This window comes from Mesitornis unicolor, unplaced genomic scaffold (genome assembly GCF_000695765.1).
Source record: "Mesitornis unicolor isolate BGI_N332 unplaced genomic scaffold, ASM69576v1 scaffold4735, whole genome shotgun sequence".
NCBI lineage: Eukaryota > Metazoa > Chordata > Aves > Mesitornithiformes > Mesitornithidae > Mesitornis > Mesitornis unicolor.
The window spans coordinates 24,694-46,855 of record NW_010186039.1 but is presented as its reverse complement, the minus strand read 5'-3'; the positions used below and the strand labels follow the sequence as shown (position 1 = coordinate 46,855).

General features: G+C 37.6%; 1 protein-coding gene across 1 annotated transcript in view; it reads left to right on the top strand.

Annotated features, from left to right (window-relative positions):
- Positions 1-1,912: 1,912 nt before the first annotated feature.
- BPTF (bromodomain PHD finger transcription factor) overlaps positions 1,913-22,162 on the top strand; it is a gene marked incomplete at its 5' end in the record, with an annotated part of 34,077 nt that continues 13,827 nt past the window's right edge. The window contains 21 exons of the mRNA XM_010185014.1: positions 1,913-2,136; positions 2,766-2,966; positions 3,492-3,680; positions 6,311-6,475; positions 6,606-6,781; positions 8,014-8,369; positions 8,691-8,822; positions 9,377-9,506; positions 10,569-10,704; positions 11,132-11,353; positions 11,652-14,076; positions 14,309-14,433; positions 14,672-14,800; positions 15,101-15,251; positions 16,026-16,149; positions 17,564-17,816; positions 18,246-18,407; positions 19,371-19,519; positions 19,612-19,735; positions 20,258-20,481; positions 21,725-21,947. Coding sequence (XP_010183316.1) covers positions 1,913-2,136; positions 2,766-2,966; positions 3,492-3,680; positions 6,311-6,475; positions 6,606-6,781; positions 8,014-8,369; positions 8,691-8,822; positions 9,377-9,506; positions 10,569-10,704; positions 11,132-11,353; positions 11,652-14,076; positions 14,309-14,433; positions 14,672-14,800; positions 15,101-15,251; positions 16,026-16,149; positions 17,564-17,816; positions 18,246-18,407; positions 19,371-19,519; positions 19,612-19,735; positions 20,258-20,481; positions 21,725-21,947 — 6,020 coding nt within the window. The remainder of the gene's footprint in view (positions 2,137-2,765; positions 2,967-3,491; positions 3,681-6,310; positions 6,476-6,605; positions 6,782-8,013; positions 8,370-8,690; positions 8,823-9,376; positions 9,507-10,568; positions 10,705-11,131; positions 11,354-11,651; positions 14,077-14,308; positions 14,434-14,671; positions 14,801-15,100; positions 15,252-16,025; positions 16,150-17,563; positions 17,817-18,245; positions 18,408-19,370; positions 19,520-19,611; positions 19,736-20,257; positions 20,482-21,724; positions 21,948-22,162) is intronic.

Genomic DNA, 22,162 nt, shown 5'->3' with positions numbered 1-22,162 from the left:
GATTCTGTGATTCTTCACTGTGTGCCCCTGGGTTTTGTTGGCCTGTAGCAGAGCCCTTTACTTGCACTGGAGGCTTTTTCTTGAGTTATCTAGGGAAACTGAAGATAACAGCTAATGGCTTTCCAGTCCGCTGGACCCCTGTAACACTGAATAGGAAGAACTGACGAGAAAGAGAGAGACAGATGCTTCTTGGGATTTTTGGGTGACATACATATGCATCCTGGATGCATTAGCATAGCTGTAGTGGTTTCAGATTTGCAGAATGGCAGGAGAAAGTGGAAGAAGAAGAAAACACTTGGATGAACTGCATCAAAATTTAAGCAGGGTATACAAGCCTCTGTGCTTGAGCTGCTTGTCGGGCAATTGGGTACTGGCACAGCGTTACTTCTTGGAATGATGAGAATATATAAAGTGTTTGTATTGTTGCGTATCTGGGTCATATCAGAAGGTGTATAAATTATTATTTGCTAGACAGATATGCTGTGTAATGAGCTAGGGGTTGGAAATGAAAGGGTGAAGTTCCGTTTTTGGTGAGTTAAGAAATAATTAAAAGTACAAACTTAGCAACAGCATTATATTCTGCAGTCGTGTCTGTGTCCTGCGGTTGCTGCTCTGCCAGTGTCTTGCTCTCGCCACTTCCACTGGATATTTCCCAGGGAGAATTCAGCAGACACACCTTCCCTGTCCTTTTGAGTTAAGCACTGTGTTCCATCCTTTTCTTTCCTCTTGCTGTATAAAGTTGTATTCTTGTATTCTCATCTCCCCTTCCATCTTAGTTTTTGGGTGTTTGCCTTATCTTCCTTTTCTGTGGCTCTTGTTCGCAAACAATAATCAAGGTGCTCCTGTTCCTATTAGTAGATAACTTTCCTGGTTTAGAGGAAACACAGTTTAAATAATAATTTTTCTTTAACATGGAAGTCTAGGGGCATAGAATATTCTATGGAGTCAAATGACTGTCAGTGTTCAGCTGTTAGTTTGTGATGTGTGGTATGTGGGCAGTCTTCCTGAAGTGAGCTGTTTTCTGAGAAAACTTGTCAAACTTAACCATGCTACCTTGTGAAAATTAATGGAAAGTTACTGGTAGCCTAGAGGAATAAATGGGTAAAGTAGGATTAGTTGCTTTTCAGGAGCAAAGACCTTTATAAGAGAAATTACAGCATTTCTTTGCAACTCATCAGGTTTCATCGTCAAAACCAAAAGTCTGTTTTGTAGTAAGGGTTGTGACAAGTTAGTAGTTGAATTTTGACTAATGTTGTCACTATTAACTATTGGAGTATTCTGACTGAATTGCAAATATTACAAGTGTTTCGTAACTAGAATGTGAAAAATAGAGGATAATGATGATCAAGTTGCCTTAAGGTTGATTTGCTTTGTGAACATCCGAGGCCAATTTTTACTGTCCTTAATGTATGTGGAGGCATCCAGTAGAGAGGAACACAAACCAAACCTTACAAGGGTAGATCCTTTTATGAATGTGCCATTCTGCACTTTGAATTTCCTGGCTTTGCTATTTCCTGAATATGCAGTCAGAAACACCACCTTTGATGGATTCTGGAGCCATACTCTGTTTCATTGCAAATTGTTTGAGACTTAGTAGTAGATTACTGGTTACAGTAATAGTAAATGTAATGAGAATAAACTTTGTTGCCAGTTTGGAGAAACCAGTTTTACAGAGACTGTTCAAAAGCTTTCCTGAGGAAGTTGTCATGAGAACCTCTGAGGGGATGAAGAAAGGGGAAGTAAGAAAGGAGTACTTGGGTACTAAACTGGGTGCATATGATTGTCCCCGTGCAATTTGCTTATTCACACTTGAGTATTGGCATTTACTAGTTCTCTGCCGAAAGTAGGCTGCTATTAACCTTTGTCATTTATCTAGGTTTTTACGATTAATAGTTTTTAAATACTCTTACAGAGAGGAAGATTCAGAAAGTGAGAAAGATAAGAAGATCTGGTACTATAGCACAAAGATACAGCTGGCAGAGTTAATTGAATGCCTGGACAAAGATTACTGGGAAGCCGACCTATGCAAAACTCTGGAAGAAATGCGTGAGGAAATTCATCGGCACATGGATGTGACAGAAGACCTTACTAACAAAGCAAGGGGCAACAACAAGTCTTTTCTTTCTGCAGCAAATGGTAAGAATATTTTGTTTACTGGGAATAGATGATGCACTTTGAATCAAATAGTAATTTATATTAATTTCATTATAAGAAGTTTATAGAAGATGATGGAGAAGCATTGTGCAGGTGTACCAGCATGGCTGCTTAGTGCTGATTTCTTGCAGGCCTATGTTTCGTGTATTCCAGGATGTCCTGAATGATTCAGATTCTTTATTATCTCATAAACGTTTTACAATCAAATGAAAGTTGGAGCAGCAAAAATATTAGCGCTCTGATATTTGCTCCAGTGTTATGGAAAGTGTGGAAGAATGCCTATCTGCTCTGCAATTCCCCACTACCTTAATTTATTTACCTTGGAGCAATAAGTAGCAATATAAATCTGTGAGAGTTTGAACTTTGGTTCTAGGGAAGATGTGGAGATTAGATATGCTGTTTCAAAAGTGGGTTTAAGTCATGACCATATAAATGCATAGTTCTGAGAAATCAATAATGTGGAATTGTTTCTAAGTGGGGAAAAGTGGTAAGAAGTTGGATGGTATCTTTTATCTCATTGAAAAGCAGTATTTATGTCACATTGTTTCTGCTCAGTGGGTCTGTAGGTGGTGGTTTGTTGTTTGTTGATGACAACTTACTTTCTCTTGTAGATGAAATTTTGGACATTATCAGAGCAAGAAAAGGAGAAATAGTGGAAGATAAAACCACAGCAGAGGATGAAGCAGAAAAGGCCAAAAGTGATGCTGATAATGACCAAACAGATGCTGATAGAAGCAAGGAAGAATCCGGAGACCAAGATAAAATTGAGGAAACACCCACTGAGCAAGACACAGAAAAAGTGAAAACAGAAGGTAAAGAAACTATGACTGTGCTTTAACAACTTCACTTCAGGAAAGTGAATCTTCGGTTAAGATCCTCACATTTCTTGAAATGTTAATGTGATTTTTATTTTTTTAATGATTCTCTAAGTTATTTTTTACGTAGTAGGTGATATTTGTCAGTTCCTTTGTGGTTGTATATTAAAATTGTCGCTAAGTTATTTCACCAGTTTCCCTACTTTTCAAGTTAAATACAGCTAGCTTGTAGATACCTGGGCTTGAGGTACAGCTGGCACTTACGGGCTGTGATCAACTTGTTTGTAGTAAGCAATATTACATCATTTTTAACATTATTTTCCTCATCAGAATTAGTTTGTGCCTTGATTCTAAGACAGTGCTATCTCATAGATAAAAAGGAAAAGAGAAAATGCTGAAAAACATCAAACTGTCAAACAGACAAGCAAAGCTGCTGAAGTTGCTTTCTATGGATGATGCCAAATGACATCCTAAGACATCCCAAAGAGTATCCCTAAAGTTTTGTTGTGCGTTTTACTGTAGAGGCAACAGTCGTTGGGGATAAAAGTAACTCTGTGACATCAAGCACTGATGACAGCACCACAAATCGCTCTGCAGGAGACACTAGTTGCTCTGAAGGGAAGAACGCAGTGGGGTGTCAGTCAGAAACCCTTGATAGCAACAACGTGGCAGAGAAGAAGGTGGCATCAGAGCTCCCTCAGGAACTCTCAGGTACAGAGGGCACTGGTACCGATGCCTCTGTAGTTTGGGGAATCTGTTCAGTTTTTCTCTCTGGTTTGTCCGCTAAAACCATTCGCAGCGTACATCACTCATGCTGTTTGCTTGCAGTGCCATCCTTTACTGCTACGTTGTCATTAACATTTCAAAGTTAATTTTCTTGGAACTAGTGCTTGAAATTTGTGGTCCTCCATGACGTTAGCATTGTTTCCATACCTTCCAAGGATGACTATATGGCTGAGCTTTTTATGTTCTATTTACTGTATATTTTATTTTTCCATAGTGATCCATAATGATTGTTAGCTTCCTATCAAAGTTTATTTCAAATTCTAATTTGCTTCTGGCTTGTTTATTATTTTAACCTCTCATTTACTGTGTAAAGTACTAACAACAAAGTATTTTCATTCATGGGAGTAAACTGTTGCACTGAAATGTCAAGCTTAAAATTGTCATGCTAGGAATTTTAAAGAGATGTCAGAATTATTGGCACAGAGGCTCTTGTATTTTAACATGTTTTGTTCTGCTAGGTCAGTGATTCAAAAGTAGTAATATAGATTATTTAATTTAAAAAAATCCCAAAACAAAACCAAAAACTTTAGGAATAAACGGGACTTGATTAGATGTAACACAAATTATCCGTGGACTATTTCAGAAAGATTTTCTATTACAGTTGGGATTATATTGTATTATAAGCTTTACTACAAATGTTGTTCCAAATGGCTGATTACTGTTACAATGATCACAGTTTTATTTTCAATTCTTAAAACTAGAAAAGTACTTTTATCTGTGATGTAGCCATACTTGGTGTGTAATGTTTTTAAAAGTGGTAGTAAACATTTTCTCTCCTACAGAAATAGTTCTCCAGATACAAACTGCGGTTCTTGAACTTGCAAATGTGAACACATCCAAACCTTGTGATAAACTTTGTTACTAGGAGAAGAAAGCGAAAGTTAATCTATAATCTGGAGGCCTTTTTTAATACAGAAAATGTCCTAGTGCATGGGACAAAAAGCATACATTTTAGATATTTGACCAAATATTTTTGCCTGTTCTCATATTTTTAATTCCATTTTAAAGTTAAAATAACTTTGTAGTTATTTATAGAGGTTTAATGGAAAAGATGCGTGTCCTATCACTTTGCTCCAGGCACATGTATGAGTTCATGTTCTTTTTTAAAGATTCATTTACATATTTATCATTATTTCTTTATTATACTTTCACAGGTACTTTTCTCCTTCCAGAGCTTCTAGCTTACTTTTAAATTAGTGGGAGGTTTGGGGTTTTTTTAGGAAATTGTGTGTGTGGATAAGGTTCTTCCTCGAGTCTAACGTACTCTATTCATAGCAATACTTATGTTCCTATTATGAAATTTCAGTTTGAGACCCTCATTTCAGAGGGGGAGAGAGATACTGAACCAGTATTGGTAAGGCAGCTACCCCCAGAGAGAAATAGAAAGGTAAAATGCAAAGCTGGAGGAGAATGTCTGTCACCATCCTTGTTAAATGCAATTTAGATATGAGTCTTTTAGTAAGAGTTTAATTTGGGTGCTGCACTCTGCTCCAAATAGGAGGCACCATAAATACTTGCATTTTTCCTCTTGGTAAAATGGGAAATGGATTGAACAGTGGTGGTCAGCCACTTGGCAAAGTCAGAAATGAAGATGCATTCAGGTTAGGGGTCTTCTAACAATCCTAGAATATTCGCCTGATCGTCTTTCTGCTAGGAATGAGTGTTTCACAAAAAGGAGGTTTTGTTCAGTCACCTTCCTTAATAAAAACAGAATCCCCGATATTTTAGAAGAATTATTGAAACAGAAAAATCTTGTATTTTTTCAACAGCTAAGCTGTGTTTCTTTTGCACAAAATCCAGAAGATGCTGCTGCTTTGAGGGATGGTGACTTGTTCTTCCTAGGGAGCTGGAGTGATTTCTTTTAGGTAGCTGCAGTTCACTGGTGCTGCAGTCAAATAAATGCTCAAGACAGTACCGAGAACAGCTAAGGACCAAGAACCTGTTTGTCTTCCTGAGCTTGAAGCAACATCTAGACCCATCAGATTGTAAGAAAGAGGCTGATACTTTACGTTTGCAGAGGAGGTAGAGTGACGCCAATTGAACTGAAATCTGTGAGGTTTCTCAGAGTTAATGTGCTGAAGAAGAGGCAATCAAAGACTCGGTGGAAAACTGGAGGGGAACTGAAAGGTGTAGGCTTTGAGGAACAGCTAAAGCACAAGGAAATCAAAAGTCAGAAAATCATAAGAGCTGCAGGAAATTTCGTCTCATGAAATCTGCATTCTAAAAGCAAAACAAAGTCTCAGGAGAGGGCTCTTTGTGTGTGCATCTATAGAAAAAAAGATTGTCTTGTATTTAAATTATATTCGTATTTCATCCAAGTATGAATTCCAGCTCTTCAGAGCTGTAAAAGTTGAAACTGCTTGAAACAGAACAAAAAATGCTTTCATGGATGCAGCACTCTGGAGGGAATTAATATTTTATGGATATTTCTTTCCAGTCCAGCAAAAGATGTTCATCTGGCTTTTTTTTTTTTAAATGAAAAATTTAAAACTAGAGAAAAACTGCATTGATCCAATTTAAAAGCAAAAGCTAAAAATGAAGTTGTTCTTTTGTAGAAGAAACTGGACAAATGATCCCTAGCAACAGCAGTGCATCGGCGCTGCAGGCGGATGTTGAAAACAGCAATGGTAGTGAGCTGGGCTCTGGGCAGAACGACTCCATTAAGACGCCTGATGATGCTGAAAATGGAGAGGGGGGATCCCAGGCTTCAGAAGACATAGGTAATAGTAATAATAATGCCTCTAACTTGCATTTTATGCATCTTTTTACTTTATAAATCCTATCCATCAGTAGAAAACTTCCAGTTTTTAAGTTTGTTTTGAAAGCCTTTTTTTTGTTTTTCCTGTGCAGGAGAGAAATCTAATGGGGAAAGAAGTGATTCTCCAGGCGCAGGAAAAGGCACGCCAGGTTCGACGCGAATGCTCACAAGATTACGAAATCCAGATAGCAAGTTGAGCCAGATGAAAAGCCAGCAGGTTGCTGCTGCAGCACATGAAGCAAATAAGTTATATAAAGAAGGCAGAGAGGTTTGTGCACATCTTGGAAAACTCAAAGAAGTACGAAAACTGTTTTAGAAAACTGTTAATGTCTTTAAAAATAAAGTAATTTTGGCAGACTATGGAGGTACTTCAAAATAAAAGCAGTAATAATAAATTAGCAAATGGTGAAATTGTAGTATCACAGGAAGCTTTTTTTCCTCCTCCTCCTTTGCTCTTGTTCTTTTAGTTGCTGTCTACAGAGTGGTATGACAGTGACCCAGTGCACCTCCTTTCTTTTAATGTGCTGGTCATAAAAGTTAGAGGGTTATCTACTGTGTAGCCAGTAATATGTGTTTTCTCCCACTTCTGTCTTCAAATCTCAGAACTGGTGTGCCAAAACTACAACTATACAGTAGTTTGTGTTTGATTATTGTTTGAGTAGCGTGATTCCAGTTCATAACAAATCTGTACTGGCTGAGTAGGGTCATTTAAAGACAGCCGTTGCAAAACTGTGGCACTGCTTGATGCAGACTGAAGTGAAATCTCTCTCAAGTGTCTGCAATTGGTATACATTTCTTTGTATGGCTGTAGGTTGGTTGTTGGTTTTCTGATGGGTTTTTTGTATGTGTTTGTTTGGGTTTTTTTCTTTTTAAGTAGCCCAGTTTCTTCAGGAAAGAAGTGCTTGAATGTTCAGAGTTTGGTGCAGTTAGCTGTCTGCCTATTGTTTCTTGCATTAATTTTGGTTTTGTTAACTGGTTTTTCTTGTAAGTTAGCATTTAATGTATTTATTCACAAACCTGTCAAATTTGGAACTCGGTTATGAGTAATTAGACCAGTGATGTTTTCCATGTCATGTTTTTAAAGTCAAAGATGTTTGTTTGCTTATCTGCATGTATGAATTCTGTGATTTACCAAAGAGGGGTTTGACAGAAAGCTTACATAAGTTTAGTGAAGCTGTTTTCCTAAAGCTGTCTGCCTCAATAGGGATAATTCAGGGCAGCAAAATGGGTTCCTGTTTGGCTTTCTGAGGAGCCTGGATGTTGGGTTTTTTTTAAAAGTTAAGAGTTGATGTTTGGGAATATCTTAACTCTATATACAATCGCTGATGAAGTACATGACTGTTTATTCAGTCTACTAAATATATGTACTTCTACAGACTAATCCAAGGTATTTTTATTAATTTATATATATAGATGGTTCAATCAGCATAAATCATAAATAAGTAAATAGAAATATTTGAAAGTTGAGTGAATCTTTAAAATCATTCTTTCTTTCACAAGGTTCTGGTGGTAAACTCTCAAGGTGAAGTCTCCCGAATGAACACAAAGAAGGAAGTTGTAATGAAAGGAAATATCAACAACTATTTTAAATTAGGGCAAGAGGGGAAGTATCGTGTTTACCATAATCAGTATGCTACCAATTCATTCGCATTGAACAAGCACCAGCACAGGGAAGACCACGACAAGAGACGACATCTCTCGCATAAATTCTGCCTGACTCCTGCTGGAGAGTTCAAATGGAATGGGTCTGTACATGGGTCCAAAGTTCTTACCATATCTACTTTGAGGCTAACTATTATTCAGCTAGAAAACAATATCCCGGCATCATTCCTTCACCCTAACTGGGCTTCCCACAGGTAAATTAATACATGATATTATAATACATAATATATAATACATAATATATATTATCTTGTTTTACTTGTGTTTTTGCTAAGAGTATTAATAAGCAGTGGTCTTTGTTTTATCAAATCAGTTCTTTCCAAGCACCGTGCTTCACTAAATTGAAATATAAGATAACGTGTGCGTTTTGTGAGGGATGGCTGAAAGTATTGCACATTTGAGTGAAGTGTTGAAGTATAGGCGGTTTTATCCCCCCATTAAATCTTATTAACATAGCATGCTGTGTTAATGCATGTATATGTTTCAGGTTTGGTTTTTTTCTTTTTCCAATTTAGGTCTAACTGGATTAAGGCTGTTCAGATGTGCAGCAAACCTAGAGAATTTGCACTAGCACTGGCAATATTGGAATGTGCAATTAAACCAGTTGTCATGCTGCCAATCTGGCGGGAATCATTGGGACACACTAGGTAAAATAAATAAACATTAAAATATTTTTGAACATGAGAGCTTTACTTTGTGTTACAATTACTTGTTCCTCTAAGCCTGTCAGAATTATGTTTAAATTTAGTCAGTCATTTAGCACTTGCAGTGTTTTTTCTCAACCAGAAACACTGAAAATACATTACCAGTGTCATTGCACCTGCAAAGCAAGTTTGTTTTCTTCATCTGGGCCACAGACTCAAAGTAATAAAATTTTGGGACACTAGAAAAGTAAAGTTAAAAAAAGTAAATTTCAACATAGTTCAGTGGAGGCTGTCTTTAGTCTCTCATTGTGTCACAGAAGCAGAAGTGAGATGTGTCTGATGTTAGACACAGTTGCAGGCAGCTGTGCTTGCTTTCCTGAAATAGCGAAAGAAAGGAGTGTTCCTGTTGCAAGTAATACATATAAGCTGATACTGGACTTCACTCTTAACTTCAGATATTTAAAATTATTCAAAGGGGTAGTATATGCTGGTTTTCAACTTCTTATATTTGCTTACGAGATCCTGTACTTAAATGCACTTTACTCTATATTTATTAGATTACGCAGAATGACAGCAATAGAAAGAGAAGAAAAGGAGAAAGTGAAAAAAAAAGAGAGAAAGCAAGAAGAAGAAGAAACAATGCAGCAGGCTACATGGGTGAAATACACCTTTCCTGTCAAACATCAGGTAAGGTTTTCTTTTGTGCGAAGAACGAAAGAAAATATAGAAATTGTTGATTTCTTACTCTTCTTCTGTTTTCGTGTTATACTTAAAATTTTAATGTCATTGTGTTTCTCTGCTATTGGAGTAGGAACCATGCCCACGTGTTATAGAACCATAAAATGGTTTAGGTTGGAAGGGACCTTAAAGCTTATCCAGTCCATCCCCCCTGCTGTAGGCAGGGACACCTCCCACCAGACCAGGTTGCCCAAAGCCCCGTCCAACCTGGCCTTGAACACCTCCAGGGAGGGGGCATTCACAAGTTCCCTGGGCAACCTGTGCCAGTGTCTCATCACCCTCACAGTGAAGAATTTCCTCATAATATCCAGCCTAAATCTCCCTTCTTCCAGTTAAAACCATTCCCCCTCGTTCTGTCGCTACCCGCCCCTGTAAAAAGTCCCTCCCCAGCTTTCCTGTATTCAAGCATATAATCTTGGTCTGAACTAAATTTGACATGTATTATGCTCTTAGTTATGCTGCCCAAGTTGACAGATGTTTGTCTGCAAAATGCAGCCTTTCCTAATGGGAGGGTTCTAGGTGGTTACTGGTATCCCTGACCAGTGCTTCCTTCCCATCCCCACTCCCCTTAGCCAAAAAAACCTAGCGTAGCTACCTTTAATTTGGAAGGTTCTTTAATACAATGGGAACTACTATAGAAACCTCTATATTCTACTACAGTAGGTATTTAATACTTTTGTTGGGGTGGTACTTTGCTTTAAATGTATTTGTTGTAACAAACATACAGTTTGATTCAAAAACTTGTATATTCAGCTTTTAGGTAAATAGAGTCTCACTGTTACATGAAATAAATATGGGGTTTAGATGTTACTATGATAAAATCAATTTAATTAACATCAGATATATATTTTACTTTACATAGTTTATTTCACAAATATACTTCAACTTGAAAAAGACTAAATTAAAGGTTTTGTTTCTTTAAAAAATAATCTTAGGTTTTTAAATGAACATATACATTAATAATGCAGCAAATAGCACCATTAAAACTACTGTTTTACAAATATCTAACAGGTTTGGAAGCAAAAAGGAGAGGAATATAGAGTAACGGGATATGGTGGCTGGAGCTGGATTAGTAAAACACATGTCCACAGGTTTATGCCCAAACTACCTGGAAATACGAATGCAAATTACCGGAAGTTGCTACCAAGTAAGTGTCTGCACTTCTTACATAGTTACTAACATACTGCTGCTTTATTCCTTACTCAGTTAGTTATTTGCATGTGATATTTCTTATGTAGGCTTTGTTACAAATAGTTTTCCAGAGAAGCGTTGTTTGGTTTGGTTTGGCTGGGTTTTGTTTTAAGAAAAGCTGAATGTGGGCTCCTGAGAAAATGATGTAAATGAAACAGTTTTCTGTTTGGTGAGCTTTTAGATATTTATTTCTTTTAATTCAGTATTGCACTAAGCTCAATCTATGGTGTTACCATTTTATATATTAATTTAATTTACCTAATTATATTTCTGAATTTCAGTAGTGATGTGTGAATGATTTGAGAAGTAAACTAACATACATTAAAATGCAGCAGTGTAAAAAAAGTATTCTGAATAATTGAAACCATTTGATTTGTTAATAGCAAAGAGCGAAGATGAAAAATCCAACTTGGATAAACGAAAAGGTCCAACTAAGGTAAAAACAGAGAAAGACAGAACAAAGGACTCTCATGATCTTCAAGCAAAAGACAAAGCAGATGTTTCACAAACGTTGGAGAAAGTACAAGTGAAAGAGGAAAAGTCCCGTGAAGAAAAAGTAGAAGTTGATACAATTTCTGAAAACTTAGATCATGCAAAAGACAAAGGTGATATACTTAAGTTATTGTAAAACTAGCTGTTCATTACAACATTGCATGGGTAAAAGCACAGTACCTCAAATAACTATTGAAAAAATGTGTAACAGATTTTGTCAAGAAGTTTAAGATGTCTCAGTTTAAATGATTTCTTATTATCCCTTGTAGTAGTGTCTAAAGTTCTTGTTCCTTTTTTTTTTTACCTATTAATATGCTGAAAGGTTCATTTATTTCCTAGTACTTTAAGTAAAAATGTAGTTTGGTATTTGTTGTAAGGGGAATTTACTGATTCAGAGTTATTTCTTCACAGTGGAAAAAGAAATCGATGGTGAAAATAATAAAGTCATCAAGGAAGAACCTATGGATGTAGATGACGTGAAAACTGAATCCCCCATAAAAGATGAGGATAGTCATTGTAAGCGGGATATAATCAACGTCAGCGAGGGATTTCACTTAAGGACTTGCTACAAAAGGAAAGTAAAATCATCAAAATTAGATGGACTGCTGGAGAGGCGAATAAAACAGTTTACACTGGAAGAAAAACAACGTCTAGAAAGGATGAAGCTGGAGGCTGGTGCTAAAACTGTAGGCATTCGATCTGTAAGCCCCCAGAAGAACGCAGATGAGCTACAAATGAGAAAAGTAAAAGAAGGGAGCCAGTTTGATGTGTCTTCTCCAGATCAAACCTTTATTTCAGATAAGACCCAAAGCGAAGACGCAGAACAGGACTGTTTGCCGATCAGCAGCATCTCCTCCTGTACCAAAACCGGTGAGCTAGATGAACCCTCTTTGCCTTTGACTAACAGGCGGTCAAAACCAGAAGGCCAGCTACTGGATGAAGGTTCACCTCGGTCCTGTGAAGGTGAAAGCTCCATTCAGAATGATGGTAAGGAAAACAACCGTGAACCCATGACTGCTGCTAAGTGTCGAGGACAAGAGGCTCTTGGAGAGTCTGAGGGTTCCTTTGTGGATGGCTTGAAACAAGGGAATGCAGAAGGTAGAATTAAATGGGATGTTTCAGAAACCAGTGAAAAACCTTTGAAACAAAAACAACCTCTTACCAGAGTATCTCAGCGGGAACATGACAACTTAGAGCCGGTGGTACCTGAAAGCAGCTGTAGAAAAGATGCTCTGGCCACTCCTGTAAAAACAGATTCAGAAGGGAATTCTGAACAGCAGGGCAAAGATCCAGAAAACAATTGTATGACAAAAAGCCATATTGAACCAGTGTCTTCTCAAGAAAGTGAAATGGAGGAAGAAATTGCTCCAGTAAAGACTGAAAGCAAATCTGAAAACAAGATTCTGTTTCACCAAAAATCGGTCAGTAAAGATCTAGAAACATTTAAAACAGAGCCAATTTCTGAAAGAAACCTTGAAAGTCAAACCCTGGAACACATGGATGGGGTAGAAGTTGATGAGGATTTACTGAGCTCTACACGAGCTGAGGCTAATGGTCAAAAGAAGGGTCAGGAACTGAAAATGGAGACAAATACGGTAAACAAATACCTTGATCAGACAAATCTAAATAGTGTTACTGACAAAAAGAATAATAAAGATGAAGGAACTGAGACAGACTTAGAAAAAGAAAAATCAGCTTTTCAAATGAACGGAAAAGACAATGACGTTAAAGTATTAAAGGATGACTGCTTAGTTAAAGATACCTGTGAAGCCAAGGCAGGAGGTGATACTGAACCAAAAGTTAATAATATTAATAAATCTGTTCCAGAACACGAAATAAAACCATTGACTTTTAAGGAATCTTCAGTAAAACCATTCATGAATGGTGATATCATGATAGAGGACACAAAGGACAAAAATAATGTGGACTCGAAGTCACATCTGCAGAGTTCACCTGAGCTTGAATCTGGAGAGAGTCTTCAGCCACCGGATGAAGTTCTCAAGTATGTGCAGAAAACTGATGAGAAACAGCTTTCTCCTGAGCGATCTGCCTTTGTTGGCACTGCCTCCATGCCAGCGCATACTGTCTGTAAAGAAAATAACTTAAATAGTGAAACAGAATCTATGGAAACTGAAGTAACTGAGGATAAGAAAGTTGCCCCATCACCTGTAACCTCCTGTGAGGAGTCTAGCTTGAGTAGTGACTTTGCTGATCAGAATGGTGTACAGACATATAAAATGGAAAATATTAATGGTGAAAGTAAAATAAAAACTGTTATTACTGAAGTGACTACCACAACATCAACTGTGTCTACAGAATCCAAAACTGTGTTTAAAGTTGCAGAGACTGTAGCTTCAAATGATGAGAAAACGGTAGTGTCATCTACAGAAAACTGTGCCATATCCACAGTAACCACCACCACTACGGTAACGAAGCTTACCACTCCGGCTACAGACAGCAACGTTGATGTCGTTTCTGTGCAAGAGCACAGTAAAACAGTGGTTACAACAACCGTAACCGATTCGCTCACCACCCCTGAAGGCACATTGGTGACTTCCATGACTGTCAGCAAAGAGTATTCTACAAAAGACAAAGTGAAGTTAATGAAATTTGCAAGACCCAAAAAAACTCGTTCTGGGACTGCCTTACCATCCTATAGAAAATTTGTTACCAAAAGCAGTAAAAAGAGCATATTTGTTTTACCCAATGATGACTTAAAAAAGCTGGCCAGAAAAGGAGGGATCAGAGAAGTTCCCTATTTCAACTATAACGCAAAGCCTGCCTTGGATATTTGGCCATATCCATCCCCAAGGCCAACTTTTGGGATCACTTGGAGGTACATACTTTACATATTTGAGGGAAAGTTTGCGATATGATGAAATTAATTGAATTTTCAAATGCAAGTGATATATGAGTTTGTGCCCAAACATGCAAATTTTGCTGTTTGTTATTAAGTAATTTTCTATATTGTTCAGTAAAGGTAGAATTGAAAACCTTTGTCCCATGGGTTTGGTTAGGTATTTTAAATGCATTTTGATTTTAAAATACAATTAACTCTCTGTTGTCAGGTACCGACTTCAAACAGTAAGGTCTTTGGCCGGAGTGAGCCTTATGCTGCGGTTACTGTGGGCATGTCTCAAATGGGATGATATGGCAGCAAAAGCTCCACCTGGGGGAGGAACTACACGTACAGGTATTATTTCTTTAAATTTCTGAGCTTCTTAATGCAAAAGCTCTTGCTGTTAATTTTCAGTATGAATGCGCATTCCAAGCATTTCTGTAAAGGCTCAATGTCAGCTATGGCATTGGAATTTTTTTTTTTACTCAACAGTTTGTACCAGTTGCTGTTTCTTTATTGTTTATGGGGATGATTAGAGATTTAGCTTTTCTTTGTTTTCTGTTGTTAATGTATTGGGACTGATTTGTTGTAGAAACAACTGAAACTGAAATTACGACAACAGAAATAATCAAGCGAAGAGATGTTGGTCCGTATGGAATCCGGTCAGAGTACTGTATCAGAAAAATTATTTGTCCCATTGGTGTACCAGAGGCTCCAAAAGGTATGTTTGTTTATGCCGTTTTTCCCCTTCCCATAAGCTCCTACAGAAATTAAGGTAACTGGATCTTTACGTTAATTCAGACCATCAAGGGAGCAAATACAGCTGGATGTGAACGCTTCATTCACTTCATTCACCTGTGGGGAAACAAATTATGCATTTAACAAACTGACATGATTTATCAGAGGCTGAAAGGCCTTCCTGGTTATAAAATGAGACTGAGAAAGACACTAAATCTTGGATTACACTTTAGTTTTGTTTTATGATTGAGCTTAATGTGTGTGTTTTGACTGTTCTTTAAAGAAACTCCAACACCCCAGAGGAAGGGACTGCGATCAAGTGCACTAAGGCCAAAAAGGCCAGAAACGCCCAAGCAAACAGGCCCTGTTATAATTGAAACTTGGGTAGCAGAGGAGGAATTGGAACTATGGGAGATCAGGGCATTTGCTGAAAGGTAAACCACCTCAAATGAGCTTTTAAAGCAAGTAGTTTTAATTTGTGTGTATGCTAAATAAAAGTTCCCACTAGAGACCACAAACTTGGTAGCTATGATCAGTAAAAGCAGATCTGTGTTGCATTTTTACTGTGCCTCTGGATAATGATAATCAAGCTTAAAGCTGTAAAACTAAACTATTTGCTGGAACCAAAACTAATTTATGCAAATCTTACAGATGTGTTAGAACTAATATTATATTAATTTTTCCATGCTTATAAATTGATCACTGTTGTATGCTAAAAGGCTGTTACTATAATGTATGGAAAGGCTTTATGCTACTTCTGTCATGACTTGAACTAGTTACATACTTCTGTAAAACAAAGGAAATGAACGTGTAAAGGTAAATTCAGCCTGAGTATATCCAAGTCAACTGGATGTTTTCAGTATTGCATGCTTAGGGTTGGAACATTTTTGAGTCTCTTGGAAGAATTGTTTTAAATTAATGGTATGACATAAATTGGTAGCAGTCTCAGGTATAATTATAAATTCTAGTTTTGATTATTAGTTTCCTGTAAGGTATTGCATGAGTTAAACAGAAGAGTATTTCAGGGATGTTGCATGCAACTTCAGTAGCTTATTTCAAAATACTTTTAAAACCATGACCAGTTTTTCAGTGTTATTCAGTTTGACATTTGTTCTTGCAAGAGCAGTTAAACTAGATAAAATGAAATCCACTTTGATGGTTGGTTTTTATGTGGTGATATAACTTACTTTTGGTTGTGTCTTTGGCAGGGTGGAGAAGGAAAAGGCACAGGCAGTTGAACAACAGGCTAAGGTTAGTGAACAGAAGAAGGCAGAGGAATTCAAGGCCCAATTGGAGGCTCAACTAAAACACCAACGATTGGCTGCCCAGCAGGTGGGGGAGCTACTGGTGGTCCCACCTGACAGCAACTATGCACTGGTAGTCCACATGCATTAGAATAAGGGAAACACAGTTTAATCCTCATCCTACACCATTTTTCAAATAGTTTCCACTTCCTGTGCAAACCAAGCCATCAAACAATGCTGTTCCCACTGTGTACATTTTGAAACTGAGTTAAGGCAAAGATTTCGTTTGGATTCCCCCACATTTTTGTGGTTTTTTTAATCTAGTTTATAACACTTTTAAAAAGTTTAGTTTGTTTCTATTTTAAAATGCTGAGAAGCACCAATCTCCAGGTAAGGTCGTCAGTGTTCTGTGCCGTAGTGGAATGTGATGTTGGTGCATAGCTGACTGGGCAATACAACTGCCTTTGTTCTTCATGCTTCAGTCAAATTGAATCTTTATTCTATCCTATTGTAAGTTGGCTCAATGATGCCCACCTACATATATAGTTATGTGTGTGTACATGTGTGTATGTATATATAAATGTATTCAGTTAAACTTAGGAAATCCAAATGCCATGCTCTTTCACATTCATTATTAAGAATTGTGATTTTTTCCAACTTACTCCTTTTTCATTTCATCTTGCTTGAAGAAAATATACTACTAATGAATCAGTGTTTCTGACTGGCAGGCATTACTGCAGTGTAATTCTAAACATACACTGAAATTTTAATTGATACAGGTATAATTTCAGTAACATAGGAAAGAATGCTAGATTAGTTGGAATTTTAAGAGCTTACTGATACTATCCCTTCACAAAGTGGATCTCTAAATTCAGTGTAACTTCTTGACAGTTGCAGCACAGAAAGTTGCTGGGTAGAGTAAGGGATTTCGAACCTAAATTTTTTAAGCAGGCTGCAAGTTGGATTTACAGTTACTAATTCTTCAGATTGCTTTCTTAGTGGTGAAGTAGAATGTTACACTTTTTTTTTTTGTAACTGGCAGGATCTTAGTGCAAGCAGCTCTAAACTTAGGAATGCTAATGATGAGCTCTGTGTTAATGATGATGTGCCATTTGCTGACATAGATGCAGGCTGTATGCACAGAGCCAAATGTTCATGGATATTTTTCAAAGTTTTTTGACACTGCACATTAACCTGAGACTAATTAATAAGTTTTCTTTAAAGTCAAATATGCAGTGTAATCAACATAAGGTGAGGATTTTAAAGATGCTCTAAAGGAAAATTTCTGACTGTGTGCTGTAAAAGCTGAGTTGTAACTGTGCAGGTCAAGGAGTCTTGTGCTGTAGGGTACACAAGCAGCTTATTCTTCAGTACGTTACAACTTGAACTAAACTCCTGCCAGAGTTCTTTATTTTTCAATACTGAGAAGAGACAGCATTTATTTTACAATATCTGAAAGCGCTAATTATCCCTTTGTTTCTTTTTCTTTCTAAATTCTGTAGAAACGGCTGGAACAGCAGAAGCAGATACCTGCCACAGGTGTGGCCCCTGCTGTCACGACAGCCAGCAGCACTGCAACTACTGTCTCAACACCACAGAAAGTTGTGGTAGGCCCCTTGGCGGGCCCAGTCCCCACAGGAACCAAAGTAGTACTTACTACAAAAGTGGGTTCTCCAGCTACAGTAACATTCCAGCAGAACAAGAATTTTCATCAGACTTTTGCTACTTGGGTTAAACAAGGCCAATCTTCAACAGGTAAGTAGGTGTTTGTCATGGAAAGAACATGTGCCCGAGTTCAGCCTGTATGCACCACCTACATCTTTTCCAGAATATACAGCATTACTACATTTCATGTTATCTTTGCTCTTAACTCTCTTGCTAAGTCAGCAGGACATTTCTGAGATAATACCTGTCTAATTTTTCTTTGTTCACACTTGCTAGGAAGTCTTATTTCTCACCTGTCTCATTTATTACTGACAGTTGTTGTACTGGTAATCATTGATAATGAAAGCATTCTGTGCTGTAACGTGCTGTTTCTGAAATAGAATCTTTACCAAAGAAAGTACGACGCGTTCAAAAATGACTGTAAAAATTATCCTGTAGTTTTCTGTTTCATACTTGAGAAAGTCATTTCACTGACTAATTACTCTGCTCTAAAACTGACTGTTCTGTGTACCTCAATAGCCACTAGCACAGCTGCCACTTCAGCCACAACCATTGCCAGCACAGGGCAGACCTTCCAGATCTCAGGCAGTCCAGTAACGATGGCAGGGAAAGTGATAACTAAGCTGCCACTCCCTGCAAACAGCAAGATTGTTGCCGTCAATGTGCCATCAACTCAAGGAGGTAGGGGAAAGGGATCTGAATTAAAAATGTATTCCAGCTTGCTGCTTAATTCTCCATTGACACTGTTTTCCCAGTGAAGTAAACTGTGACTTGAAGGGGGAAAAGATATTTATATATATATACAAGTTTCTGGAGCTTGTTCCCCCATGTATTGCCTATTTGTGTCTGTAGGGGGAAATGCAAGTTTTTTGCCTACAAATTATTTTACATTTCATAGTGCAAAATTAGAAGTTTTATTTTTAACAGTGTGGAATGAAGCATGCTTTTTTTTTTCGTTATCTCAATTATACATCAACAAAACTACTTTCTTCACTGTAAAAAAGCTGCAGTTCTTAGTTATTAATGCCTGCATCTGCTCTTCACTGATGAGCAAGAACTTGACTCCAAACTAAAATTAGCGTTTTTTCTTTTTGCCTCTAGAAGAGGACTTAATATTTTGAGATGTGTGAATGTGTATTGAACAGAAAAGGTCAATTCTGTGTCTCTATTATACTTAGTAGCTGAGGAAGTCACGAAGGCTACTAGTTTTGTATTGAAATTTCTTAGGTGACAGGAAAAGCATTACCCATTTTCTTCAGTACCACAAGCTTGTAGGTGAAAGGTGTTTAAACTAGCCTCCTACAATTAAAATGAATCAGATTATAGCCTTTAATGGTTGTATAATACTAATTTGTGGCACCGTGCCAGCGCAAGGACTTATTTGCAGTTACCATCAAACTGATCTTTGTGAAGATTCACTCTCTCCTTAATCTCTCCTGAAATACCTATTTCTTAACTTAAAATGTGGTTGGACTGTTAATGAAGTATAATGCTGCTTCTTTTTACAATGTGACCAAGGTTCTTCCACGAAATGTTGAAAGACGCAAAGGTGGAGACTGATTTCTAAATGCTACGCTGGAGTTGCATTTATTTCTTTTGCTGGCAATTATGTTATTAATGAATTCTCAATTTTTCTTTATTTAGGTGTTGTTCAAGTTCAGCAAAAGGTATTGGGTATCATTCCATCAACTACAGGTGCAAGTCAAACGTTTACTTCATTCCAGCCAAGGACAGCAACTGTAACCATTAGGCCAAATACCACAGGGACATTAGGAACAACAAGCACTTCACAAGTAAGATGTTTTAAAAATACAAAATACTTCAGGGCATATCCCAGCGTCTTTTTTCACAAGTTTACACGTGCTCTCCATTTTGGTGTATGTAGGTAGTTCAAGGGACTCCCCTCCGCCCTGGTATGACAGTGATACGGACACCACTGCAGCAGTCAACACTTGGGAAGACCATCATTAGAACACCTCTAGTGGTGCAACAAGGTATTCTTCCAGCCAGTAGGTTCATTTTAATACTTAAATTTCCAGTGTGAAATCCATGGTTTGTTTCTTCATAAACACATTCTGTTTCATGTGTCTCGGTTCAAAATTACCTCATTTTGATGCTTGGCTTGTAATGAGTGCCTTTTCTGGCTTTTGAATGTGTCAGTTGCAGGCGTTGTCAGTGTTGTTTGTCATTGATGCTGGGAAATCTAGCACTTATTGTGAAGTCCTTTCATTTGAAAACGAGCAAAAAAGTTTAAAATAGTTGTGCATTGAGAAGGACTTCTTTAAAAAAAGCATGCTCAGTATTTGAAGTAGTATGTAAGTATGTGAATTGCATTGGAAAACGTTTTGCAGACATTTTTCAGTCAACCACACAGAAAAATGGTTTGAAAAGAAAATCTATGTGCAAACTGCAGTGTTTGCTTCACTTGTCTGATTATACACTACTGCAAGTTGTCGTGACTCAGAGTTTTGCTGTGCTAATGGTTAAAATGTTGGAAACGTGTTTCTTATCACAAATTTATCCTCTTACAGGTCAGACACAGCAAGTGGTGACTCAAATAATCAGGGGTCAGCCTGTCTCAACAGCAGTTTCTAGTACCAGCACAGCTTCTACCAGTGCTGGACAGAAGACTGTCACAAGTCCTGCAACACCACCTCAGCAGACACAGCCACAAACTACATCTCAGCCCACTCGCCCTCAGCAGGGACAAGTAAAACTTACTATGGCCCAACTCACACAACTAACACAAGGACAGGTAAAATATTTTACAGCCTCTGGACATGAAAATGTGCAAATACTTATGATACCTCTTACAAAGCTTTTGGTTTTCAGCAGTGTCATTTATCTACTCATAAATTTATGTTTCAGCCTTTGTTTGGGATGACTGATAGCATAATTACAGACCAAAAGAAATTTAAGTAGTATATATAAAGCTTTAAATATTCTTTCCTATTGTATTGCCCAATAATGTAACCAGCATCAGGAAAGTTTAGCAGTAAGAAAAAAAGCCTTTGCATTAATAGCAGTAAGGGACATCATTGTTTTGTGTGGCCTGTTTCGTAGACCTTCAGAACGTAATGTTCGTTCTTTGTCTTTTGATTTTGTGTGAAGATTCAGGTTTTGTTCACATTATCCAGAGTCTCAGAGGAAATATTACAGTATCTGGAACTGGAGGAGGAAAGAGTTCTTATAGCTTCTGCTCAGATCGTGAAGGCCTGTTGGCAAAAAATAAGTTGAGTCAAGCATAGGGTAAAAATAGATTTCTGTGAGTTACCATAATATGTATTCTTCAGATGATGATATATATAAATTACTGTAATGTGCAGGCTGCTTGTTCCACATATAAAAGTCTTATCTAGCAACAAGACTCAGAGAGTTGATCTCCACACCAAAAGACTCAGGGATTTTTGTAAGGGCCTTATTCTGTTCTGTGAGTTCACAGAAGATGGAATCATGCATCTAGGTTTGAGGCAGTACCCTACCTTCTCCATCACTGAGTTGAGAGCGATGTCATGAGCTGCCTAAGTGTCAGCTTAAGGAACAGAAATTCACAATACATTACAGACTGAACAGTCAGTCATGAAAGCTCACGGTTGGGTAGGATCTGGTATGTGGTTAAGAAATGTTTCCAGTGCAGAGAACTTTTACATAAACTGCTGAGGTTCTTGAGAAAGTAATTAATAGTATGTCTAAAATTATCCTTGTTCTGTATTGCTTGTGAATTCTAGGAACGAAATGTTCTATTTTCGCTGCTTTCTGGCCTGTGTTCTTGTCAATATTTGGATGAAAATATGTGTAACTAACTCCAACCCAGTAATCTGTTGATGATAGAGTTGTTGAAAGAGTATTTTAGTATTTCATTATCTCAGATGCTAGGAATATGGTATGTGGTAAAAGTATTGAATTCTGAAATCCAAAACCCTAATTCTTCTGATTCCCAGCAAAGTCTGTCTAAGAGTTATATCACTAATGCATCAATATTAACTTTTTTTTTTTAGGGTGGCAGTCAAGGACTCACGGTGGTAATTCAGGGACAAGGTCAAACTACTGGTCAATTACAATTAATCCCTCAGGGTGTGACTGTGATACCTGGTCCAGGACAACAGCTTATGCAAGCAGCTATGCCAAATGGTACCATTCAGAGATTTCTTTTCACCCCACTACCAGCAGCTGCTACTACAGCTAGCACAACTACAACAACAGTTTCTACTTCAACCTCAGGTAAGCATTGTCCTGTTCAGCAGAACGAAGTTTCCACTTCAGTTGCATGGGAGTTTTTATGCAGTTAGAGATGGGCTGTTGTTACAGTAAGTTTGTTGGAAGTGTGTTATAAGCTTAGAAATCTCTTGAATTTCTGCATAGAGCTTTGCAGTAGTTCTATAAGGTTCAAATTAGTAAGGTTCATAGATGTCCTTTGAAATGAGCGGAATACTTTT